Source organism: Astatotilapia calliptera, chromosome 23 (genome assembly GCF_964374335.1).
Source record: "Astatotilapia calliptera chromosome 23, fAstCal68.1, whole genome shotgun sequence".
NCBI lineage: Eukaryota > Metazoa > Chordata > Actinopteri > Cichliformes > Cichlidae > Astatotilapia > Astatotilapia calliptera.
Window position 1 is genome coordinate 34,547,887 of NC_137443.1, and position 22,026 is coordinate 34,569,912.

At 40.5% G+C, this 22,026-nt stretch overlaps 1 protein-coding gene across 3 annotated transcripts in view; it reads right to left on the reverse strand.

The window, feature by feature from the left end:
• The window catches only part of mgat5 (alpha-1,6-mannosylglycoprotein 6-beta-N-acetylglucosaminyltransferase), a 107,430-nt gene that overhangs the window by 25,058 nt on the left and 60,346 nt on the right, over positions 1–22,026 (reverse strand). For all 3 annotated transcript variants that reach the window (XM_026157599.2, XM_080297881.1, XM_080297882.1), the window contains exons 8-11: positions 21,210–21,379; positions 20,584–20,718; positions 13,514–13,647; positions 2,760–2,893 (exon numbers count right to left, since the gene is read on the reverse strand). In XM_026157599.2, coding sequence (XP_026013384.1) covers positions 2,760–2,893; positions 13,514–13,647; positions 20,584–20,718; positions 21,210–21,379 — 573 coding nt within the window. The remainder of the gene's footprint in view (positions 1–2,759; positions 2,894–13,513; positions 13,648–20,583; positions 20,719–21,209; positions 21,380–22,026) is intronic.

The window sequence follows — 22,026 nt, forward strand, 5'->3', positions numbered from 1 at the left end:
TGTACAAAGCGCTGCTGTTCAGATGACGCATAAGAAGCTTTTCTTTTTAAAGCAGTGTGAGCTCTGAACTAGTGTGGACATGGGTTAAAGGGGATGCGAGAACAGAAGCAGAATTTCACCACTTCCTCTTCCCGTCTCCATTAACAGCATCATTATACTCCTTATGCTTCTATGGCAACATTTTCCACCAGTGATTTAGTGGGCCAACGTAATCTATAACAGTATATTATGATGGGTTGTTTTATACTACAAATTAATTCTGCAACAAAATAATTTTTTCATAAAAAAACAATTAAAAAGTAGAAAATACTGAGTGCAAGAAGTACATCTTTTATATACAGTTTATCATCAAACCCTTTCCTTTAGTTGCAGTCTGAATTATTTCACTGTTAGTTAAATAAAATCGTGTTTTTCACAGGTTGAATTTACCTTTAATTTGACTCAAACTCATAAATCATACATAACAGGTAATAATAATAATGAGAAACACTGAAGAAAGGAATCGTAATGATAACAAAAAGTAGACAGCTCTTATTGGGAATTGTAATTTAACGCCAGAAATCATTATGCCTCTTCTTACAGCAGGTCTCACTTTCTACTTTAAAAAGACGATACGTCATTTTGAAATGAAACCTCTCGAGTACATAGAAGGAGATGGCAGCACCGCACGGTTTAAGCGAACAAGGAAGGGAAACGCAGTAAGCCAGTCAACTCGTTATCAGTCAGCCCTAAAACGGCCCTTTAATTAAAAGCAGGAGGTAATGAACGCGCTCGGGAGTCTGATTAGCAGCTAATGCCCCTTGCTGGGAGCTGATGGGCTTCCCCGTCTGCCCTTTTAAAGCCGGACTGAATGGCACAATACTGTGTGTGTAGTGACTCACCAGAAGAAGCCATCAACCGCAGCAGTACACCTCTGGATTAAAAACTGTAACGCCTCGGGATTTACAGACTTATAAAGTGGCTTGGAAGTGTAAGTGTTGAATATGTTTTACATTAGGAGGGCTCTTTTTTTTGAACTTCTTCTCACTATCCTCTCTGAGGATGAATCACCTCAGTGGTTGGCATAATAATAAGCCAGTCAGCTACTAACACCCTCAGCAAGCCAGCAGGGAATAATAATAATAATGATAACAATAACTAGATAGATAGATAACGTCAGTACTAAGATGAAGCTCAAAGTGTAATTAAAACTGTAAGTGCAAACAGGTAATTACATCAATACAAACGGCTAAAATTGTTAGCTAGATGCATTTAACAGAAATGAGCATGCTAACAACGTCACATTCTACCACCGGATGTAGCACGAATTCAAACAAACACAAGTTTCTTCGTATGAAAACATGACAGCGTGAACATGTCATTACTAACCAGTTGACTGTGTAGCAAGAATAGGCCAGCGTGCTCTGCTAGAGCACCACTGTGTGGAAAACGAGGACTGTCAGTTACCGATTACTGTACTTTATTTGGATTGCGGTGTTATATTTTGTGCGTAATCTATTTGTGATGATAACTTTGGGGGATATTATGCTGCCTTTGCTAGAGCAGCTAAAGTAATATTTAACTAATGCAACACTTAGTTGATTATTGCAAGTTAATTTAGGGACTAGACAGCAGCTTGTCCATGAGTTAGGTAGCTAAGAAGTATTAATTTAGCTGATTTAATATTTCACCACAAATATTAACTTCAAATTAATAATCACAGTTTTCATTGTGGTGCATAACGACACATCGTGTTGCTGTTCTTAGGAACAAAATCCTTTCCATCAATATCCTCTGCACACAGTGCAAAGTGTATGCTTGCAGACAGGGTCACTCTCTGTCAAGTGAAGGCTGTCTGCGCTCTGTTTTATTCCAAAGCTGAAGTCTGCCGACGCAGTAAGAGCTGCTGAGAACTGTTCTCTCAGATTTTCCGAGACACAGTAAAGGTATGAATAAAAAGAACAAAAAACAGTACGCATATTTTAAATGAGCTTAAAGGCAGCAAGTAAAGTTAGATAAAAGCAAGTGGAACAATCCACAAGAACAGTATTATTTCCAGAGTAAGATCATTAATCGGTTAGGTTGGGCTTATTATTTAATCCTCCACATCTTTATCACACTGCCTCCTACACGACGACAGTTCTCTTTGTAGCATCTATTATTATCCCATCGAGTTCAGACATCTATAGAGTCAGTTGGATCTGGAGCAACCCACTCAGAAGCATACGTGGTGTCAGCTGAAAGCTCATCAAGGCCTGGGTACTAATCCAGCCATCCATGTCGAGCCAAACAATGTTCAAATCTCCCCAAAGTCTCCAAGCCATTTTTGTCTAGGATACAGTAATCCCTTGGTCTCTGTGCTGCAGAGTGAGCATGCATTTGAATATATTAAAACCTCCACCAAGGAGGTGATAAGCTGAATTTGAGCTCCTAAACCAGACTGCTATTAAGTTTCCTGTGAAAGTTTCACCCAAGGTTGTTCAAAGAGTTTCACTGCAGAGCTCTCAGAGGGCTGACAATGGGTTATCCTTGGTGCATTGGGCTTCTCTGGCATGCTTAGTGAAGTCTGTCCCTGTCATCTTCACAGGGAGGACATACATATCTAACTTTGTGCCCATTTGTAACTGTTAAAAAGGTGGAATCTGGAGGTGTATAGACACAGTGACTGCAAGCAGTGAATGTAGATCATAAACATGTGCAAAGAAAAACATAAAGGCACATATAAGTAACAATATAAATGAATTTAAGTTTAATATAAGAGCATTTAAAGATGATGTTACCTTCCAGAAGTTGTCCACCTTGCCATAGACTAGTGACTGATTCTGTCTCTTAACGTCATCGATGTGCTTGATGTCACTGGCGTTGAGGTGCTGCTCCACAACAAAGCCCAGGAAACTGTTGTCTGGGGTGTGAGCTGCGACAGAACGGGGGAAAGAATATGTGAGCAATTCTACAGAATTGGTGTCATTTGTACCTGACAAAGGTCAGCTTTGCATTTACGTGTAAAGCTTTTTTGGTGCCATGTGACATCTATCTTTGTCAGCACACCACGTGGCATCGTTCAACATTAACCATGAGACTTCATTGTTAACTGTCCTGAAAACCTGAGACTGACTGACTGAAAGACCACGTGCACCTAACAATAACTAAACAATAAATTTTATTTAGAAGACTCTGATGATGTCACTGCATCAGGGCTTGAATATGAAAAACAAACAAACAAACAAACAAACAAACAAACAAGGAGGACGATAAATGTTTTAATTTCTCTAAAAATAAAACACACTTAAATTGATCAGAGGTGAGCTCTGCCGGGAGAGAGACCAGCGAACACTGCATCCTGGTTCCTTTCATTCCACTTCTACTCAGCGTTGAGTGCGGAGCCTGAAGCTGGCAGCGTTTTACCTCACTAGCATCTGCCTTGTAAAACAAGTGTGAAGACAAGGGTTTGGAGTGCGGACAGGAAAGGCTCAGTCAGGAATTAAATGGCCTAATAACATCATTTAAAACGAAATAACGGAGCACTACAAAGCAGCCCGTGCCTTCACCTCTGGAAGCGAACGGAGCGAGGTTGTGTTGGGGAGGCGGTTGGCTGTGCATTTGTGGTTTGAGCTGGAGCTCCGGGGAGCCACTGCGGTCAGAGCTTGTTCTTACCGCAAGCTTATTACTACAAAGGCAAACTGAGGTCAGTCAGTCAGGGGAGACGGAATGAGCTTCAGGGCAGTAAATAAGGGAAAGATTGAGAGAGGAATTCAACTACCTGCCAGCACTTAAACAACTCAAGTTCAAGCGCTGCAATTAAACTGTGGATTAATAATACTTTATGTAACATGAAGGAATATATTGTGACTTTTGACACGTGATGGCAGGAATACAGAAAGCATGACTTTTCTCAGTTCTACAAGTAAAACTGACGTGTTCTTTGTCATGGTGATGGGTGGATTGGTACAGCATCCCGCTTAAGAAAGAGACAGTGTTTGCTTTTGCCATCTCACCGGGCAGGTCACATATTGGCTCACGCTTAATACGTTTAGGCAAACAAAAAAAAGAAAAGGGAATGGCTATGCAGAGTAAAGCAACAGTCCACGCAACTCCTGAACGATGGCAAAAATATGCAGTCACATCCTTTTCTGCAATGTGAACATAAAGCAAATACAGATTTCAAAGTTTCCATGACTGTGCTGAAATATTTCATTTGGGACAGTCATCACACGCGCCTCACCCGTTACACGTCAAACTCTTCACTTTGGGGAGATGCACAGATAAGCAGCTTATTCTTTGGGCAAAGTGCTGCTTGGCGAGGGTAGAACACTATCATGCGATTTCAATTCCTGTCTATTACAGTCAAAACTATTGCTCTTCACTTCCTAACATGAAAACACAAAGGAACCTTTGACCCAACATTACAGGTGATTCACTTTGTGTGAGGAGTGTGGGAGAGTGCAATAACGTGGGAGTAGCTGTTGTGGAGATATTGCCACGTCTGTACGAGGTGTCAGTGTGGGAAGGAGTCAAGCGCCACTCCCACAATACACAGTGTAAGGTCAACATAAAATTGCTGATAAGCACCGATCTCTTTAAGCATGAGAGCCCTTCCCTGTGACATTTAAAGGAAATTTGACAATAGATGGAAACTGCCACATCCCAAAGACTTAAAATTCAGGATTTCACATCCTGTTACTTCAGTTGTGACCTTTTTGTGTGTTCATTTGTGAGTCAGTCAACATTATCTGTGGATTATCCCTTTAATCTCTTTTACTCAGCTAACTGTCGTCTGTGGGAGGGAAAGAATCAGAGAATAAAATGTATATTTTTGATCATCGTTACTGTGTTACGGTCATTGTACTGCTCCTTGTTTATTGGTGTAATCCTTTAATCCTTTGCATTTATGTTTCCTGAGTCCCTTCCTTTTTAATGTCCTCCTATATTTATGGGCTCAAAATGTGGTCATAAATATTTTGTACTTGTAAAAAAGATTTGTATGTGTAAAAAGAATTTGTATGTGTGTAAAAAAGATTTGTGTGTGGACTGTGTGGACAGTTTGAAGCTGGAGGATCTCTGTGTAAATGATAGAAGCTAGGTCCCGTAACTTTCAGCAGTTGTTGAAAGGATAACGTTGTGTTATATCAGTGGTTAGAAATACCATTATTACTTTAGGATTAGTTTAACACAAAGTCAGGGCTGACCCGGGACCATGGCTGTGAGTCACAGTGGGCAGCATAAAAGTCCTTTCACATCGGACGCAGGATGTGCTGCTAATGCTAACTAAAAGCAAAGGATCCAGAATTTGTTGCGCTGGCTGCTGAGCTCTGTGGGTTTTTGCAGCAGCTCTACCTGTACTAGATGCACCTGCTGCTTGTCTTTTCTATCTCTGACTTTATGTCCTCTACAAGAGTTTCTGGGTTTTTTTTGCTAGTTCTTCAAATGTTCAATAAAAACATGTATGCTAATTCATAACAAAGAAAGCAGTGCTGTTGAAAAGGCTGTGGAAGTCCCTGTATTAAACACGTAGACCTGTGACACACCACCAACCTCGGACGACCACAGACTGTTTTCCTTCGTGGTGATGAAGGAAAACGCTGGGTTGGCATGTAAAAGGGCATTTATTCCCTTCAAAGACCTGCAGTTCAAAAAAAGCGCCCCTCCGACAGCCAAACCCATCTGTTCTCTGATTGGATTGTTACATTTGTGATTGACATGACCATTGAACAATCAGATGAAAGGAAGAAAAATAGGGTCAAAATTCGTACAAAATTTGGCATTAGTAACTTGCAGTCCACACACAAATCTTTTTTACACATACAAATCCTGATTTACAAGTACAAAATATTTATGACCACATTTTGAGCCCATATACAGGGTGGGCCATTTATATGGATACACCGTAATAACATGGGAATGGTTGGTGATATTAAAGTCCTGTTTGTGGCACATTAGTATATGTGAGGGGGCAAACTCCTGAAGGTGGGTGGTGACCATGGTGGCCATTTAGAAGTCGGCCATCTTGGATACAACTTTTGTTTTTTCAATAAGAAGAGGGCCATGTGACACATCAAACTTATTGGTAATGTCACAAGAAAAACAATGGTGTGCTTGGTTTCAATGTAACTTTATTCTGTCATGAGTTATTTACAAGTTTCTCTTTGTTCACAGCCATTGACATGTCGAAGAGGTTAACACGTGAGGAGCGGATCGAAATTGTGTTGATATCTGGTGAACGCAGTAACCGGGTCATTGCAGCAGATTTCAGTGCAAGACACCCTACGAGACCACCCATCTCCCATGCTACAGTTAGCAAACTGCTTGCTAAGTTTTGTGAAACTGGTTCAGTGTTGGATTTGCCAAAATGTGGACGCAAGAAAACTGTCAGTAATGAAGAAACATCAGTGGCTGTCCTAGCTTCATTCAGCAAGAGCCCACAGCGTAGCACTCGCCGCATGTCATTGGAGAGTGGCATTAGTCAAACATCCCTTCGGTTGATATTAGCTACTCACAAATGGCACCCTTACAAACTCCAGCTACTGCAGCATCTCAACGAGGATGACCCAGATCGGCGCACAGAATTTGCAGAATGGGCAAAACAAAAATTGGAACAGGACCCTCAGTTCACGCAGAAGATTTTGTTCAGTGATGAGGCTTCACTTTTATGTGAATGGTGAAGTTAACAAACAAAACCACCGCTATTGGTCTGACACTGACCCACATTGGATGGATCCCTCCAAGACTGTTGGAACAACAAAAGTGATGGTTTGGTGTGGTATGTGGGGTACAACGATAGTGGGTCCATTCTTCATCAATGGAAACCTCAAGGCCACTGGATATTTGAAATCGCTACATGATGATGCGTTTCCCTCTTTATGCACTGAAGCTGGCACGTTCCCTGAGTTTTTCCAGCAAGATGGTGCACCACCACATTATGGGTGCCAGGTCCGAACATTCCTAGATGAACAGTTTCCTGGAAAGTGGATTGGTCGTCGTGGGCCAGTTGAACGGCCCCCAAGGTCTCCCGATCTGACCCCCTTAGACTTTTATCTTTGGGCTCATCTGAAGGCAATTGTCTATGGTGTGAAGATACGAGATGTGCAGCACCTGAAACTACGGATACTGGATGCCTGTGCTGGCATTTCTCCTGCGGTGTTGCTATCAGTGTGTGAAGAATGGGAGAAGAGGGTTGCATTGACAATCCAACACAATGGGCAGCACATTGAACACATTTTATAAGTGGTCAGAAACTTGTAAATAACTCATGAAAGAATAAAGTTACGTTGAAACCAAGCACACCATTGTTTTTCTTGTGACATTACCAATAAGTTTGATGTGTCACATGGCCCTCTTCCTATTGAAAAAACAAAAGTTGTATCCAAGATGGCCGACTTCTAAATGGTCACCACCCATCTTGAGGAGTTTGCCCCCTCACATATACTAATGTGCCACAAACAGGACTTTAATATCACCAACCATTCCCATGTTATTACGGTGTATCCATATAAATGGCCCACCCTGTATAGTCCCTCCAATCCTTCTTTTACTTTACTTCCTACTTTTTTTTGCAAGTCAGCTGCTCACTCTCTCTGTTTATACTTCCCTCCTTTGTGTTTTTCCTGCCCTCAGTAATGTTTTGACTAAATTTACATGTGCCTTACTATCCATGTCCCTGGAGTGTTTAATTCAACTGATTTGCCACTTAACTCACGTCTTTTCACTCTGTTTGTTTATACACTCGCTCCCCTTATCCCCAACTGGTCGTGGCAGACCTCCTTGAGCCTCATATTGTTAAAATGGAGTTTTTCCTTCCCACTGTCACCAAGTGCTTGCTAATAGAGGATTGACTTGATTCCCAAGGTTTTCTTTGTCCTATTGTAGGGCCTTTACCCTACAATACAAAGGGCCTTGAGTGACTGTTGTTGTGATTTTGCACAATATAAATTAAATTAAATTGAAAGTATATTTAGTCGGGCTGTGATCTGGTGTCCTGTTGGCTGCTGAACATCTTCTCTGTATTTGGAGCTACTTTAAAAACATTGTTACCGTCGTGACAGTAAAAGATTTTTTGAGAAAGCAGAAACATATATTTAAAGTCATTGACAGCTGTTAGTGTAGAAAGGATAACAAAGCTTGGTAAAAGCTAGATTGGAGAAAACCTTGGAGCAGAGGTCAGTCTTCATAATTACTCCAAGAGCTGATTGACGACAAATCTCATATTTAACATTATATTTAAATACGTATTTTAATATAATGTATTTTTACATAGTCAGATCCAAAAAGATGCTCACTCAGATGATAACAAGAGACTATGATGGTTTTCTAATGCCAAAGAGGCGGAGGTGTCCTGAGAACTTGGAGGAGACTGAACTAACACTCTTCCATCAAACTGTGTAAACAGGACAGGCTATTAATTAGTGTTCAGCCTTCTTGATGCACTTGGTAACAGATGCTTCTTGTCCCACAAGGGCTGCTACTCAAAATGTCACTCAACTTGCCACAGCATCATTCGCTATTAGCTAACAAACAGCCTGGGAGGACAGCGCTGTCGGAGAAGCACTTGCTCTGAGCGCCAGAGGTGAGGGAGCAAATTTGCTTTCTAAGGAAGCCTAGACTTACTCTGTTAGATTAGCAGTCAATATAGGACTCTGAGGAGAAAGATATCTTTCTGGGATATTTATTGCCTAAAGAAGCAGTAAGATCTCAGTAAATTCTGACTATTCGTCATCGTACAATGGCTCCTGCACAAAAAATATCAGACAAATGTAATCCCAAATTATAAACTAGGGATTATGTGATTAGTGTTGGCCCAACAAGAAACTTTTATTCTGCTGGCCAGACAGAACTGCAAAAATGCAACATCAGCGCTTAAATCTCAGACGCTTTGAAAAACCTACATCAAAGACTTCAGGGTCTTACAGCATCTCTGAATGGCCCTGAAGGGGGAAAATAAACAAGCTACATCTGCAAGTTTGAGATTTTAAATCTCGAGTAGAGTTTGGATCTTTTTGAATTCAGTGAGGAAAACTGAAAGGGTCCCTAACAGCCTTTCTTTCTCAGCATATTCTATTTAGTGTGATTGAAAGGAAGGATAACATTAGGAAACCATTGGTATAAATTGATACAGCAGGTCTGCAAAGTAAATCTCTGCTTCTTAGTTAGGTGTTCTTTAACTACCAACCACTTACAGTATAGGCAGAACAGAACGAAATAGCCATATTTGCGTTTCTCGGCAGCATTCCTATATTGTCTGAAGCTTCTCCTCCACTGATATTATAGAAATCCACTACAATCAATCTAAATGATCATCTGTAAAGGTTTCAAATGAAGCAGGGTAAGAACACACTGTGAGGCGCTGAATTACATCAAAATAACACCCTCAGTGTCCCCTTCACTGCGAGCATTGCTAAACAGAAACAGGCACACGGATTCTACTTGTCAGGAATTACATTTTCTTGTCAGGGACAAACATTTCAAAGTAATGCAAATTTCGTTGTACATGTCTAATGACAATAAAGGTCTATTCTATTCTGTTCTATCCAAATCTATTTTGACATAGTGACGTGGTGTGATAAAGTATTTAGCCCTCTTCCTGGTTTGTTATTGTTTTATTTTACCAAACAAATTGTAATTTTACACAAAGACAACCTGAGTAATTCCAATCATGCTGTTTTTAAATGATTTTTTCATTAATTAGGGAAAAAAATTGTCCAAATCTACCTGGCCCTGTGTGGAAAAGTAATTGTCCCCTAACCCTAATAACTGGTTGTGCCACCCTTGGTAGCAAAAACTGCAATCAAGTGTTTTTATGATAACTGGTGATGAGTCTTTCACATCTTATTTGCAGAATTGTTTTAATTTAGCATGAATTGCCTGTTAAAGGTCGTGCCAAGTCCAGGCTTTGATTAGTCCACTTTAAAACCTTCATTTTGGTGTTTTTTGGGCAATTCAGATGTGGATGCCTGGTGTGTTTCATATCATCGTCCTGCGTAACCCAAGTGCTCTTAAATTTTCAGACGGTGAACTGAAGGCCGGACACATTGTAAGTGGTCCAGGTGGTAAAACAGCTAAGCAGGCCCAGACAATCACACTACCACCACCATGTTGGTATGATGTTCTATTTATGAAATCCTGGGTTAGTTTTACACCAGATGTAACGGGACACAAAAAGTTCAGCTTTTGTCACTGAATGTTTTTTTTCTGATGTGCTTCCCCTCATAAACAGGACGATTTGATTCATCTACTGCACAGCCACTATGGCCTAACCGCTGATTAGAGGAGTCCAGCTATGAAGCTGAGAGTTTTTCCTCTCATCATCTTGGTATTTTGAAAATGAATGTAATGAGCAAGGAGTGGCTTTGACTGATAAACTGCACGTCATCAGCTAACGGCTTGTGATTGACAAGTTGTTAGCCAATGAGCCAATCAGCTAACCCCGGATAATCCTCCCTTCTGATACTGACTGACTGGAAAAGCAGGTGCGCTGGTTTGACCGAGGGCTCTCGTTTCATTGTTGTAAACAGATGCTCTTGTACTTTTGATGCCATGTAAAGTAGGCGTGCTGAGAGGGAAAGTCAGAGAGCAAACAATAGATTAAAAGAAATACTTAAGACAACATGTGTGGCAGCGCCATTATCAATCAATGCTCTCAGGGCACTCCCGGCCAAGCAGACATCAGGGTCAATTACGTAGTTGGCAGAGGTTCAGAGATAAATGCTATCATCTGCTACATTTGACCTCTGACCAGTATTAATCATGATTTCCATGAAGGATTAAACATTCGGTAGCAGAGCAACACAAAGGAAACTGGGCATGAACATACGGTGGATAAGAACCTATTATAGTGAATGCAAATCTGAGGGATCACCACAACACAGGAATAGATGAACCTCGCTGCATCTGAAGGCTTTCTTTTTGCTTTGTTAAGCAAGAACAAGAAATGTGCTCAACAATGCAAATTACTTATCCTTGCAATGTTTAACCAATTAATAAAATCCCCAGTAGCGTCAGCAATGTTAAGTGATTTAAGCCCAGAAAAAAAGAGATCTAAAGCCTGGCTATACTCAATCTATCTGCAGTCACTTCAGGCCTATGTAACTTACAAAAATGTGGATTTCTAAGCTGATGAATCCATGAATAAATTACACGTGAAAGACACTAATCCTGCAAACATGAATTCAGATAAGTTGTATTGCCACTTTTTCCTCTCACTGCACTTAAACATGACACTCCTTTTGGCTACATTTTCCACTGCAGAGCTGGGAATACGTCATGGGGGGACACACCTGTTGGCGTTGCGTAACACTGGATCACCACCTCACTTGGCTCACTGTTGCTACTTGTGGAGAAGCTGGTTAGGCCTTTCAGAAAAAACAAAAAACCTCCCCATCTCTCTGTCTTTTTAAAACCTAAAGACTTCCAAACAGCAAACGCAGCTCATCTCATTACTTCATCCTCCATCTTTTTTCTCTATTCTTTAATAGAGCGACAAAGCCCCGCCCACCTAATAACAGGCTGCTCCGCTACCTGGCTAGCTGAACACAGCAGCTGTTGTGTTTTTGTTATTTATGTGAGACGGTGCACATCCTGGGATGCGAGACAAATTTCACAAGTTTTCCCTGACAAAGTGAAATCAAATCAAATGTCACTCTTTTGCGCTGCATTGATCTACATAATTATTCCGTCAAATCTTCAGATCTTCCGATTATTAATGACTCGTGTTAGGATACACAGCCTATATGAATACAATTTGTACACTAGAAAACTCTCTCTGCTTTCCCAACTCTGAAATAGATTAATGAGTTCATTTGGTCTTGTCTTATTGACCACAGGCCACACACTCCCAATCCCCCCCTAGCCAATGATTTATCCTTATAAATGAACCAATCCGAATCTAGCATAAATTATCGAGCCGAACTCAATTACTCCGCTGTTACATCTCCCTTCAATATGTGACACGGAAAAACAGTTTGATACAGCAAGAAATGCGAGTAATCCATTTCAGAGGAGTTCTGACTGTTGGGCTATGAAGCTGTGTTCACACTCTGAAGAGCTAATCTGAATCACCATGGTTACAGATTATGTTTAGCAGTGAAAATCAGTACTTCTTAGAGAGCATTTTAAGACAATGAAAAAGTCAAAATAAGGTCACAAATGTTTTGGCTTTCAAGTTAGTATTAAGCCTACATTACTTTCTTTTCATGCAGGAAAACTGAAATTAATATCAACAGGAAAATGTGGGCAACTATAAGACTTTTTAGAACCTTTCTTCATTTTAATTCAAGGTTTAAAGAAATAAACTAAAAATAATAACCCAAAGGAACGCTGAGAAAGTCACTGAAACGATGTGAAGCTGACGACGCCACTAACTGTAAAGCTAAAACAACGTGATGAGCAACAGCAGCTCCATATGCAAAAACAATGTGTGCATAATGTGAAAATATTAAATGTTCAAAGTTTCAAACAGCAGACTTCAGCCTGAAAGCCGGTGTAATGCAGCACAATGCGGGGGGGGGGGGGGGGGGGGGGGGGGGTTGTTGTTCTTGTCTCTCATGTCTAGAAGTGAGGCAATTCTGTGGTTTTAACACTCAGCCCAACTGCTGTGCACTTGTTTCACCAGCGATATCATCTAACCCAGCGACTCTCGACTGGATTTTGTGCAAAGGCTCCAGTGTTTTATGAGAAAGACATACCCTATTCAGTGCACAATGAGCTATTCAGGTGCAGTGGCATTCTGGATAGCTCCAGGCCTCACCTCGCAAACGGAGGATTTGTAGGGGTAACATTTCACTTTCTCTTAGCTATGGGGAAAAGGTCAGTACTCCGGGGATGCTGGCTCCCTTTCCTGCCGCCGCTCATCCGTCTCAACAAATGCGGCTGATTCCAGTTACACAGTGATCCCACAGCAGGAGCGATGCGCCCACCCACACACACACACACACACACACACACACACACACACACACACACACACACACACACACACACACACACACACACACACACACACACACACACACACACACACACACACACACACCCATAGCATCCACACACTACGTCCTACATTCATAATCACAGCAAAATGGAGAGCTGAGTGCCTGACCTCTTACTTACTAATCTGCTTGATGAGATTCCATTAACTCGCACTGTCCTGGATGCTCAGAGCGTGTTTTATGCCTCTTCTTTTTACAGAAACTTCAACATCTAACTGACCTGTAGACACAGCCAGGAGTGCTGAGCAGTTAAACTGATTTATGTTGCAAGCGGCCTCCTACGGCAGCTTGACTTTATTTAAACAGCAGTGTGGGTCACTTGGAGAGGTGATGAAATCTTTCATGTCTTAGTGTAAAGAAGACCAGTGTTATTCTCAAACACTAACATTCTTAGATGCACATGATTATCCTGCTGGCTCAGAGATGATGGGTTTCATTACATTAACTATTTTATAAATCCTGCATTCAATCAAATGGCTACAGCTTTCTAGTCCTCTCAGCGACCGTTAACAGTCGGCTTTGCAGAGAGCGGGTGTGCTTAAAATCTGCCGACTTACGAAACATGGTGTTGAACTGCTGCGGGTTGAGGTTCCACTTCCCCCAGGGCGTCTTGTGGCCCTTGGACTGGGCATAGTGAGCGTGGTTGAACTCTGGCTCAGTCCCAAATGAATCCAGCACCCGCAACATGCACCTGTGGAAAAACAAAACAAAAACACACAAGTTTTAATGACGGTCAGATGCACAGATGTATGCATGCACACACGTTGTGTAACATTAAACAATATCAATCACATAAATCCACCCTTGATCTTCCAGAGAACAATACACTAACAGCACAGTGCACGCAATTAAAATTACCAATTTGTGTTCCTGCCCATTGTTTTTAGTGAAGCACACAGAAACAAGCTCATAATTATTTATTTGAAAGGGGACATGTTAAGCTACTCTACTGAGAAAGAGCATGATTCAAAATTTGTCAACATTTGAACTCCTAATCTTTCCATTTAAGCCACCTTACTGAAGAAACAGAAGGCTTTACTAATAGTAGTGTTTAGCTCAAGAAATAAATGCTGAAGTTTTTGTGTTAGCTTTTGAATGACACTATATTTAAATTTGGAGCTTTAAAAAGCTAAAAACAGTCTTTGTCATGTCAGCGCTTGAGACACATATCATCCATGTAAGAAAATGAAATCACAAATATAAATCCTCAGACTATGATACTGAGGTTTGTTCTGAAGGTGTGGCTGTGAGGGAACATCATGGCTGACTTAAAGGTCACAGTGTGGGATTAATTAGACCAAAAACCAGGGGAGGGAATTGTAAAGCACTTCCTGACCTTTAGTGAATGCACAGCACGGAGTTAATCTCCACAAACAGATATCTGCATATAAATATGGAGAATCTGTAGGAAAGAAACAGTTTTGGCCCTAGAAGCTTTCTGGTTTCCAGTTGTAGTGTGAGTCACGACTCAGCAGACTACACCTGCATGCAAGTAAACAGTCTGTGTGGAAAGCAAAAGAGGGGGGCTCACTGCTTTTATTACCTTCTTTTAAATGTATTTGCTTCAGTGTTCTCATTATAAACAATGCCTGGTACATGAAAGAAGAAGTGTTGGTTTAGATATCACGTATACATTATTTCAATATCGGGTAGCTACACAGAAGTTTCCAAAACAGCGATCATTGGTCCCAGAGGCTAAATCGAGTCAATGATACAGACTGTATAGAAAAGATGGATGTGGCCAATGTGATGTTATTCATTGGTTTTTAAGCCCGAGTTGGCATTTCAGCAAATGCCATGTCATTTATTTATTTATTTATTTTTTTAGAGCTAAACATAAACATATTGGACGCACTCAGCTTGACAAAGCTACTTGCTAATTCAGAGAAAGCTAACGGGTCAACCACGCGAGTAAAAATAGGACAGCAGCTTCCTCGTATCAACAAAAATGAACAAACAAAAACAAAAGCATTAAAAAAAACAACAACTGGTGGCTACATGCTGACTGTATTGAATTTTTTCACATTCTATGACTGATTGTAACTTGTGGTGACTACATGGTTGCCCAGAGCTTGATAGCATTGCACACTTTCGCCACTTTTAATTGCGATTTCACAGGTTGCCTGAAAGGAAACAACCTTTCTGCAATCGCTCCAGAGACGTTTTTTTATGAATGCAGACATAATTCCAACATGTAACTATCAGTCCAGATGTAATTGTAATAGCCATGTGAATCTGAGTTAAATGTGAATTTCTGTCTATGCAGACAGCAACAGATATGTGATTGTTGATGATGTATCACAGTTAATTGTTATATTATCAGAAACATGTTGCATCTAATCGCAATTCAACGGCAGATTGAAAGCAGACTGACTCTGTCTTATAGGAACACTTATGTCACATTTAGTGACAGTGTTGGTATGCCAGACAATTTTGCAGGAAAAAAACAACTTAACTGAGAACTTAACTTTATATTAGGGCAGCACGGTTCTCCCCGTGTCCATGTGTGTTCTCTTTGGGTACTCTAGCTTCCTCACACAGTCCAAAGACACAGAGTTACTGGGGTTAGGTTAATTGGTATTTCTAAATTGCCCATAGGTGTGAATGTGAGTGCAAGTGGTATCTGTGTTAGCCCGGCAACAAACTGGTGTTACCGCAGTTACCGCAATACTAACAATAATGCAAAATGTTAAAAATTATAGTAACATTGCATTGTGGGGTATTTCCACCTCTATTATTTGGGTTCATTTTTCATTAGTTAGGCATAAAAAAATCATTGAAAAACATAAAAATTAATATCAAGCTGCTAATCTTGTCCCCACTGACTAAACCCCCCTTCCTCTTTAGACTGCTATGTTCTGGTGGATTTTCTCAGAGGTAACTAAAGTTAAGTGACTTTCACTTTTTGGTCATGGTACAAAACTCAGCATTAATAACTATGATAACAAGAAGCCAGGTGCATATATGGAAGACACACAACCACACACACACACACACAGACTTTGATTCAGTCACTGATTGCCTCTCCGCCCACCCAGACGCTGTGCAGCTGGCTGTGTGAACTGTGAAACACCCTGGGAGAGTGAGGAGGTTGGAAACAGATTCGCCAAGAGGAAACTTTAAAATGAAAGCAGCACAACAACATGCCCACATGCTATCTCTAGTCACTCCAGAGGAAAACAACCCTCATCCGTCCCTGGTAGATATACCCTTAACAGATGGGGTAGTGCTGCTGGAGCTGTAAAACGGTGGCCCGTGAGTTGTGGGCGTCATAATGTGGCAGGAGATGAGGCTGTTTAGCTGAAGAAGTATGTACTTGGTGATACTCGCTGCTTTATTTCAAGCTGGGCTATTATTGTTTTTGTTTTTTACAGTATGAGTCCGATTTCCCCATAAACACCAGCCAAATAAATAAATTATGATGATCGCTATAGTAAATGTCAGTTTCCTCTCATATCATGGTTATCTCAGATGCGACACAAACACATCCAACAAACACAGTCAGTGAAACATTTGGTCTTCAGCTGATCTATCTGACGGTCTGTTACAGGTCTGCACATGCCTGAAGCTAAACACAAGAGCTGAATGATAAACAGAGATATGAGTTAATGGTTTGTCTAATAAAAACGTGAAAATTGTAACACTCTTAACTAATTGTTATTATTTTGGGGTCCCACTGGCTGTGAACCATTAATGTTCCTTTATAATAACATAGGCTCAGTTCATCCTTTAGTTCACTGTATCCATTAAATATTAGGCCATAAAGTAATCGCTATAACATTTCTGACATGCTAAACAAGCTACAAACTGACCTAGTAAGAAGAAAGACAACTAGTTTGATTTTAGTTTAATTTAGCTACCTGTGTTGAAGCTGTACACACAACATTACAAATGATATCAGGATAGAAAAACCAAAATGCAACGCTGTCGCCCAGTCTATGATTGTGTCCCTCGATGTTACACAGTGTTATCAGATTAGGATAACATTAGCAACCCAGTCCTGAGATAAGATTATGACCTGCAGCCAGTCTTGGTAAATTCTTGTAAGGTATATTTTGTTAGACTCAGCCTTTATTGTCTCACTCAACACAAAGTTGAGTTAGTTTGACTCAGTAAGGTCTACATTTCAAATGTTAACTGAAGTAAATGTGAAAAACCTGTTAAGTCTCGATTTAAAGACTAGATGTTTCCATAGATACCACAAATTCTTGACAGTGGCTGTGTGTGAACAATGCTACGATGGCACGCCAAAAATGTCAACGTCTATTACCTACATGTTTCTATTTAAGGACTTGCAAGTCATACCTCTGCACTGACACAGTAGAGAAGGTAAACAACAGCATGAGTCACAAAAAAAACAAACTTGCCTACAAAAAAAAAGTTGTCAAAACAATAGAAACGGCAAAATAAATTGAACAAAGGAAGAAACAGGAAATACTTGTATCAAGACTTGAGTCTTTTGTCCCATGTCTTTCACCTCAACCCCAAACAGTTGTGGCAGATGACTGCTGTTTCTTCCTGTTAAACGGGAGTTTTTCCTTCGCACTGTTGCCAGCTGCTTGCTAACAGCAGGTAGTCTGATCGCTGCGGTTTTTTCTTTATTATTGAAAGGTATTTACCTTACAACATAAAGTGCCTTGAAGCGACTATTGTTGTGTTTTGCTGCATTATAAATGAAATTGAATTAGATATTGTGCTTGAATAAACAGGCTGCTCCCTCGCCACAGGGCTCACTACAGCAGGTGGCTCTGCATGTCTAATTTGTCAGAGATTTAAGCTGGACTCCCTTCGTGACACAACCCCAGTGAGGAACCATGTCTCTAGCTGGAACTAAACCAGTGACCTGGAGCGAACGTGTTAACCACTAGATCCCTGGAAGCGTGTCTGATTAAGCAAGGCGATGAAAGTATTAAATTAAATTGAACGATAGGCAAACACCTGTTCTAGTTTTTACCAAGAAAATAACAACTTGGAGTATTTTCATTACAGAGTAGTATGAAACATAAAGACTGATGGCAGGAATAACAAAACAGCAATCACAAACAGCTTGGACAGACTTGTTTGCTTTGTCCCATCACACAAAAAAAATATGTGTTATTATTAGAGTTTATTGCTTTTAAGAATTTGGGGTCTTAAATGAAAAACAAAAAACAAATCTGGCTTCTTCTGTACATCGGGTACCTCCCTGCATGAATATAAAGAAAATAAAAGGGATTGTGGGATTCTCAGGCCTTAAAAGGAAGAGATATTATTTCCCAGACTCTAAGGTTACACTATACAGTGACACAAAGCGCTTTGACATAACTGTTCAATAATGGTGGGAGAATTAACACCAATAACATCATCTGGACCTTAATTATACCTGAGGCTAAGCCAATTTCCTCAGGGCATAAAGTGAGCGGATGCAGGTTAAAGTGTTCAGTCTCACACAAACAAAACCTGGTGACAAGCAGGAGGAACCGACAGAGCTATTACTGCCCCAGAGTTATTGTTCCTTCTTTTTTCCTGTCAGTCGGCGCTGACAGGAGGCTCTTTTCAAAACAAACCGGGAAGGCCTAATCTACAGTCCTCAGTGGAGCAGTTGGGGAGACAGAATAGAATTGGTCACAACATCATGAACAACAGCTCCTTGGGCCTTTTGGGAAATTGTGGCAATGTATGAGCAGAAAATAGACTCTTTGTCACAACGAGTGCCAGACAAACCTCGACCCAGCGACATGTGCCTACGTGAGGGAAGCTGCTGGCAGCCACAGTTGGCAGCAGTGGTGTCCAGATTTTTACATGAGGAAAGAGAAATGATATGAGAGCCCTCGATAGCTATACATGATATTTAACTGATAGCTATAACAAAGTAAATGACATGAAATCTAGCTGTTTAATGTGACCGATTTTATTTTCTCATTAATATTAAGCCCGCTGAGCCAACACACAAGCATGCTGTTTTATGTCTTACTTTGGGATGATTGTTAGAAATCATAATATAAGTTAGCAAGCTAGCAACTTTTAAACTTCTGAAAGTAAATATTTAACTGTAATACATCAGACATCTCTACTTATGAAGGATCGGTACCGATATTCGGTGCCGTAATTGCACCGGTTCTGACATAAACGGTAGTAACCAGACCGAAAAGCAGCGCACATTCTGGTGCTTTATTTCAGTGTTTTTTTTCTAGAGAAGTCATACACTTTGGATTCTAGCCAATCATTTTACCTTTCCAAGGATAGTAAGCGGGCCCAGATATGTACGTTCTTTTAGAGCAGAGCTACAGATTAAAAATGCCCATGGCGAAGCGGTCAAAAGTCTGGCTGTACTTCACAGCAAAAGATGCAAACTCAGCAGCCTGCAACAAGTGCTTTAAGCTGATACTGTGCAAAGGAGGTAACTCCTCGAATCTGAAGAAACACCTGCTGACGCATAGCGTTTTTTTAAAAGCCGAGAAATGCACCGTATTTGATAGCTTGCTGCAAGACCTCACACCGAGCACATCTACTGTGGGTGGGTTGCCTGTTATCGGACCCGAGTTAGCAACATCCCCCAAGAACCCGAAGAGGAGAGTCCTGGCCCCTAGCCCTGTCAGTGTAGCAGAAATGATGACGGATGATGATGGCAGCAGCAGCCGTTCTTTTCTGGGCGAGTAGCTTAATGTTGTTCGTGTGTAATTTACGTTGAGTAGGCTAACCACGTTATTACATTAATGCATGTAAGGTGAACTAGCAAACACTGTTGTAGTTACATGCGGCTGTCTTCTTGTTTGATGGCAGATACTCCCTTCATGTTGTATCAACAGAAAAGGCTAACTTGGTTATCATTTTGCAGAAAAAAGAGACTGCTAAAAAATAAAAACATAAGAGGTTTTTGGACAAAGTTTGTCTTCTCCATTCTTTAAGCACCGGTTCGAGCACTGTTTAAGCACCGGCACCGTTTCAAAAGTACCGGTTTGGCACCGGTATCAGATAAAACCTAAACGATACCCATCCCTACTTATGAATGATTTTTAGAAATCACAATATATTATTTAAGGACACAAGCTAGCAAGGTAGTAAGCTAGCAGCTTTTAAATTTGTACACTAAATATTCTACTGTAATACATGTTTTTCTCCAAGATTTCTAGTCGTGTTTGAAATAGTCTTACCATTCACAACATATAACACATATGTATACTCTGGAATGATTTTTTTTTTTTACAAATTATAATGCATTACTGGAAAACACTACTTAGGAAGCTAGCAAGCTAGCAGCTTCTAAACTTCTGGAGCTTAGCAAGTCAAGAAATTTTAAAAGGAAATAATCTTCTTCCTTCTGGCACCTCCAAGATTATCAATCTGCCTAGGTGTACGCCAAAGGCAACCTCTAACTTGGAAGTGCCCAAAACTGCTGCAGTTCCTCTAATGTCCACTTGAGGTTGGTTAAAAGGCCCAGCTTTACTGGATTAAAAAGCATGTTTGCGACATGGTGGTGCAAAACACTTCGGCCTTTGTAGCCAAGGATGGAACGAGCCATATGGATGTAAATCCTGGATCCAAATCCCACAGTGTTTACGTTCATGTAGAAACCTGACAGTCAACACAAGGTGATGTAGAAAATGAAGTTTAATGGCCTTCAAATGTAAAATACAAATATACTTACTGGTAGTGGACCCAGGAAGGCCCCAGAGTCTTCTTAAACTGGGTCAGACCCACGATGTCGATGTATATAAGCTCTACCACTTTATCGCCCTGCGTGGGGCAGCTGGATTTGTTTCCCATAACCTTTCGCATGATCCTGTAGAAAAAAGAAAAACAACAACTCTGATTCAGCAAATTGATCCACATGTCAAACTAGTCAGCAGGCAGCCACTGCATTTAATTTTACTAGGCAGGCCATTGATCAAAGCCAAGCACGTATACAACAGAGAAAGGAATCTGTCAAACTCAGGATTAAGGATTGTGATTTGGTTTGGAAATTTTGTCTTACCATCATCATCATCATCATCATCATCATCATCATCATCATTATAATAGAAAAAGACAAACAACTTTGTTTAGTCAGACTGCTGACAGTTCATAATGTGAGCTACTACAGGAGTTTTAAATAAGTTTACACTTTGTAAATAAGATTAATACTAATGTTAAAGGTGTTGGTTTGACTATACAGAGAATTATACCCATATAGCTGCCTTTTACTCAATTATTTATGAACGATCATCCTCCACACGAGTGTTCTTAACATCAGTCCACCTTAAATAGACAGTTTAATAATAATAATAATCTTACTCTTTGAGCTCATTGAGGGAAGCAGAGATGCGAATGTTGTGGCCCAGCAGGTACAATGTGGTTATGAGGTCACTCCACTGGACCAGCTCCCCCAGTGGGCCCCCACTGAAAGCATTTTCTGCAATCTTGAAGCCTGACTCCTTGGTCAGCAGACCAAGATGGACCAGGATCTGATGGAGGAGAAAATAGGAAAATAAAAAGTAAGTGCAGGAACTAATGTAGCGCAGCTTTTCATTTAGAAGATGAGAATACTTTTTAATGTTTGTGAATGTGGAATAAAAGGGCGATCATAAAGTTTATGAAAGACAGCAGTAGAGCAGGGCGATATGGCCAAAAATACTTATCACGATATATATTTGAAAATTTGCGATAACGATATAACCGACGATATAATTGATGCGAGACAAAATACAACTCCACAACATTACTAGCGCAAAAAGACAACCTTCCATTTATTTTCACTTAAACAAGAAGCTGGTTTTTATGTACATTAAAGCTTTATAAAAATGTAACAGTGCAAATGCAAATTCCTTGCTGAAAGTTTAACCAAAAGACATTTCCAGTAGAAATGGGCTGACATATCCTGAGCATAACCATGTATAATATCCACTGAAGTTAAAAAGAGGTGCTTTGCAACATTAAACTGCAGTGTGCAGTACGTATTTTTCGGACCATAAGGTGCACGGGATTATAAGGCACATTAAGCGAAACAAAGCAGTCAGATAAATCAAACTTTATTAAACTCATTCTTCTTGCTTCCTCCACTTCTGTACCATTGATTCATTAATGTTGAATTCTCTGGCAGCTGCTCTATTCC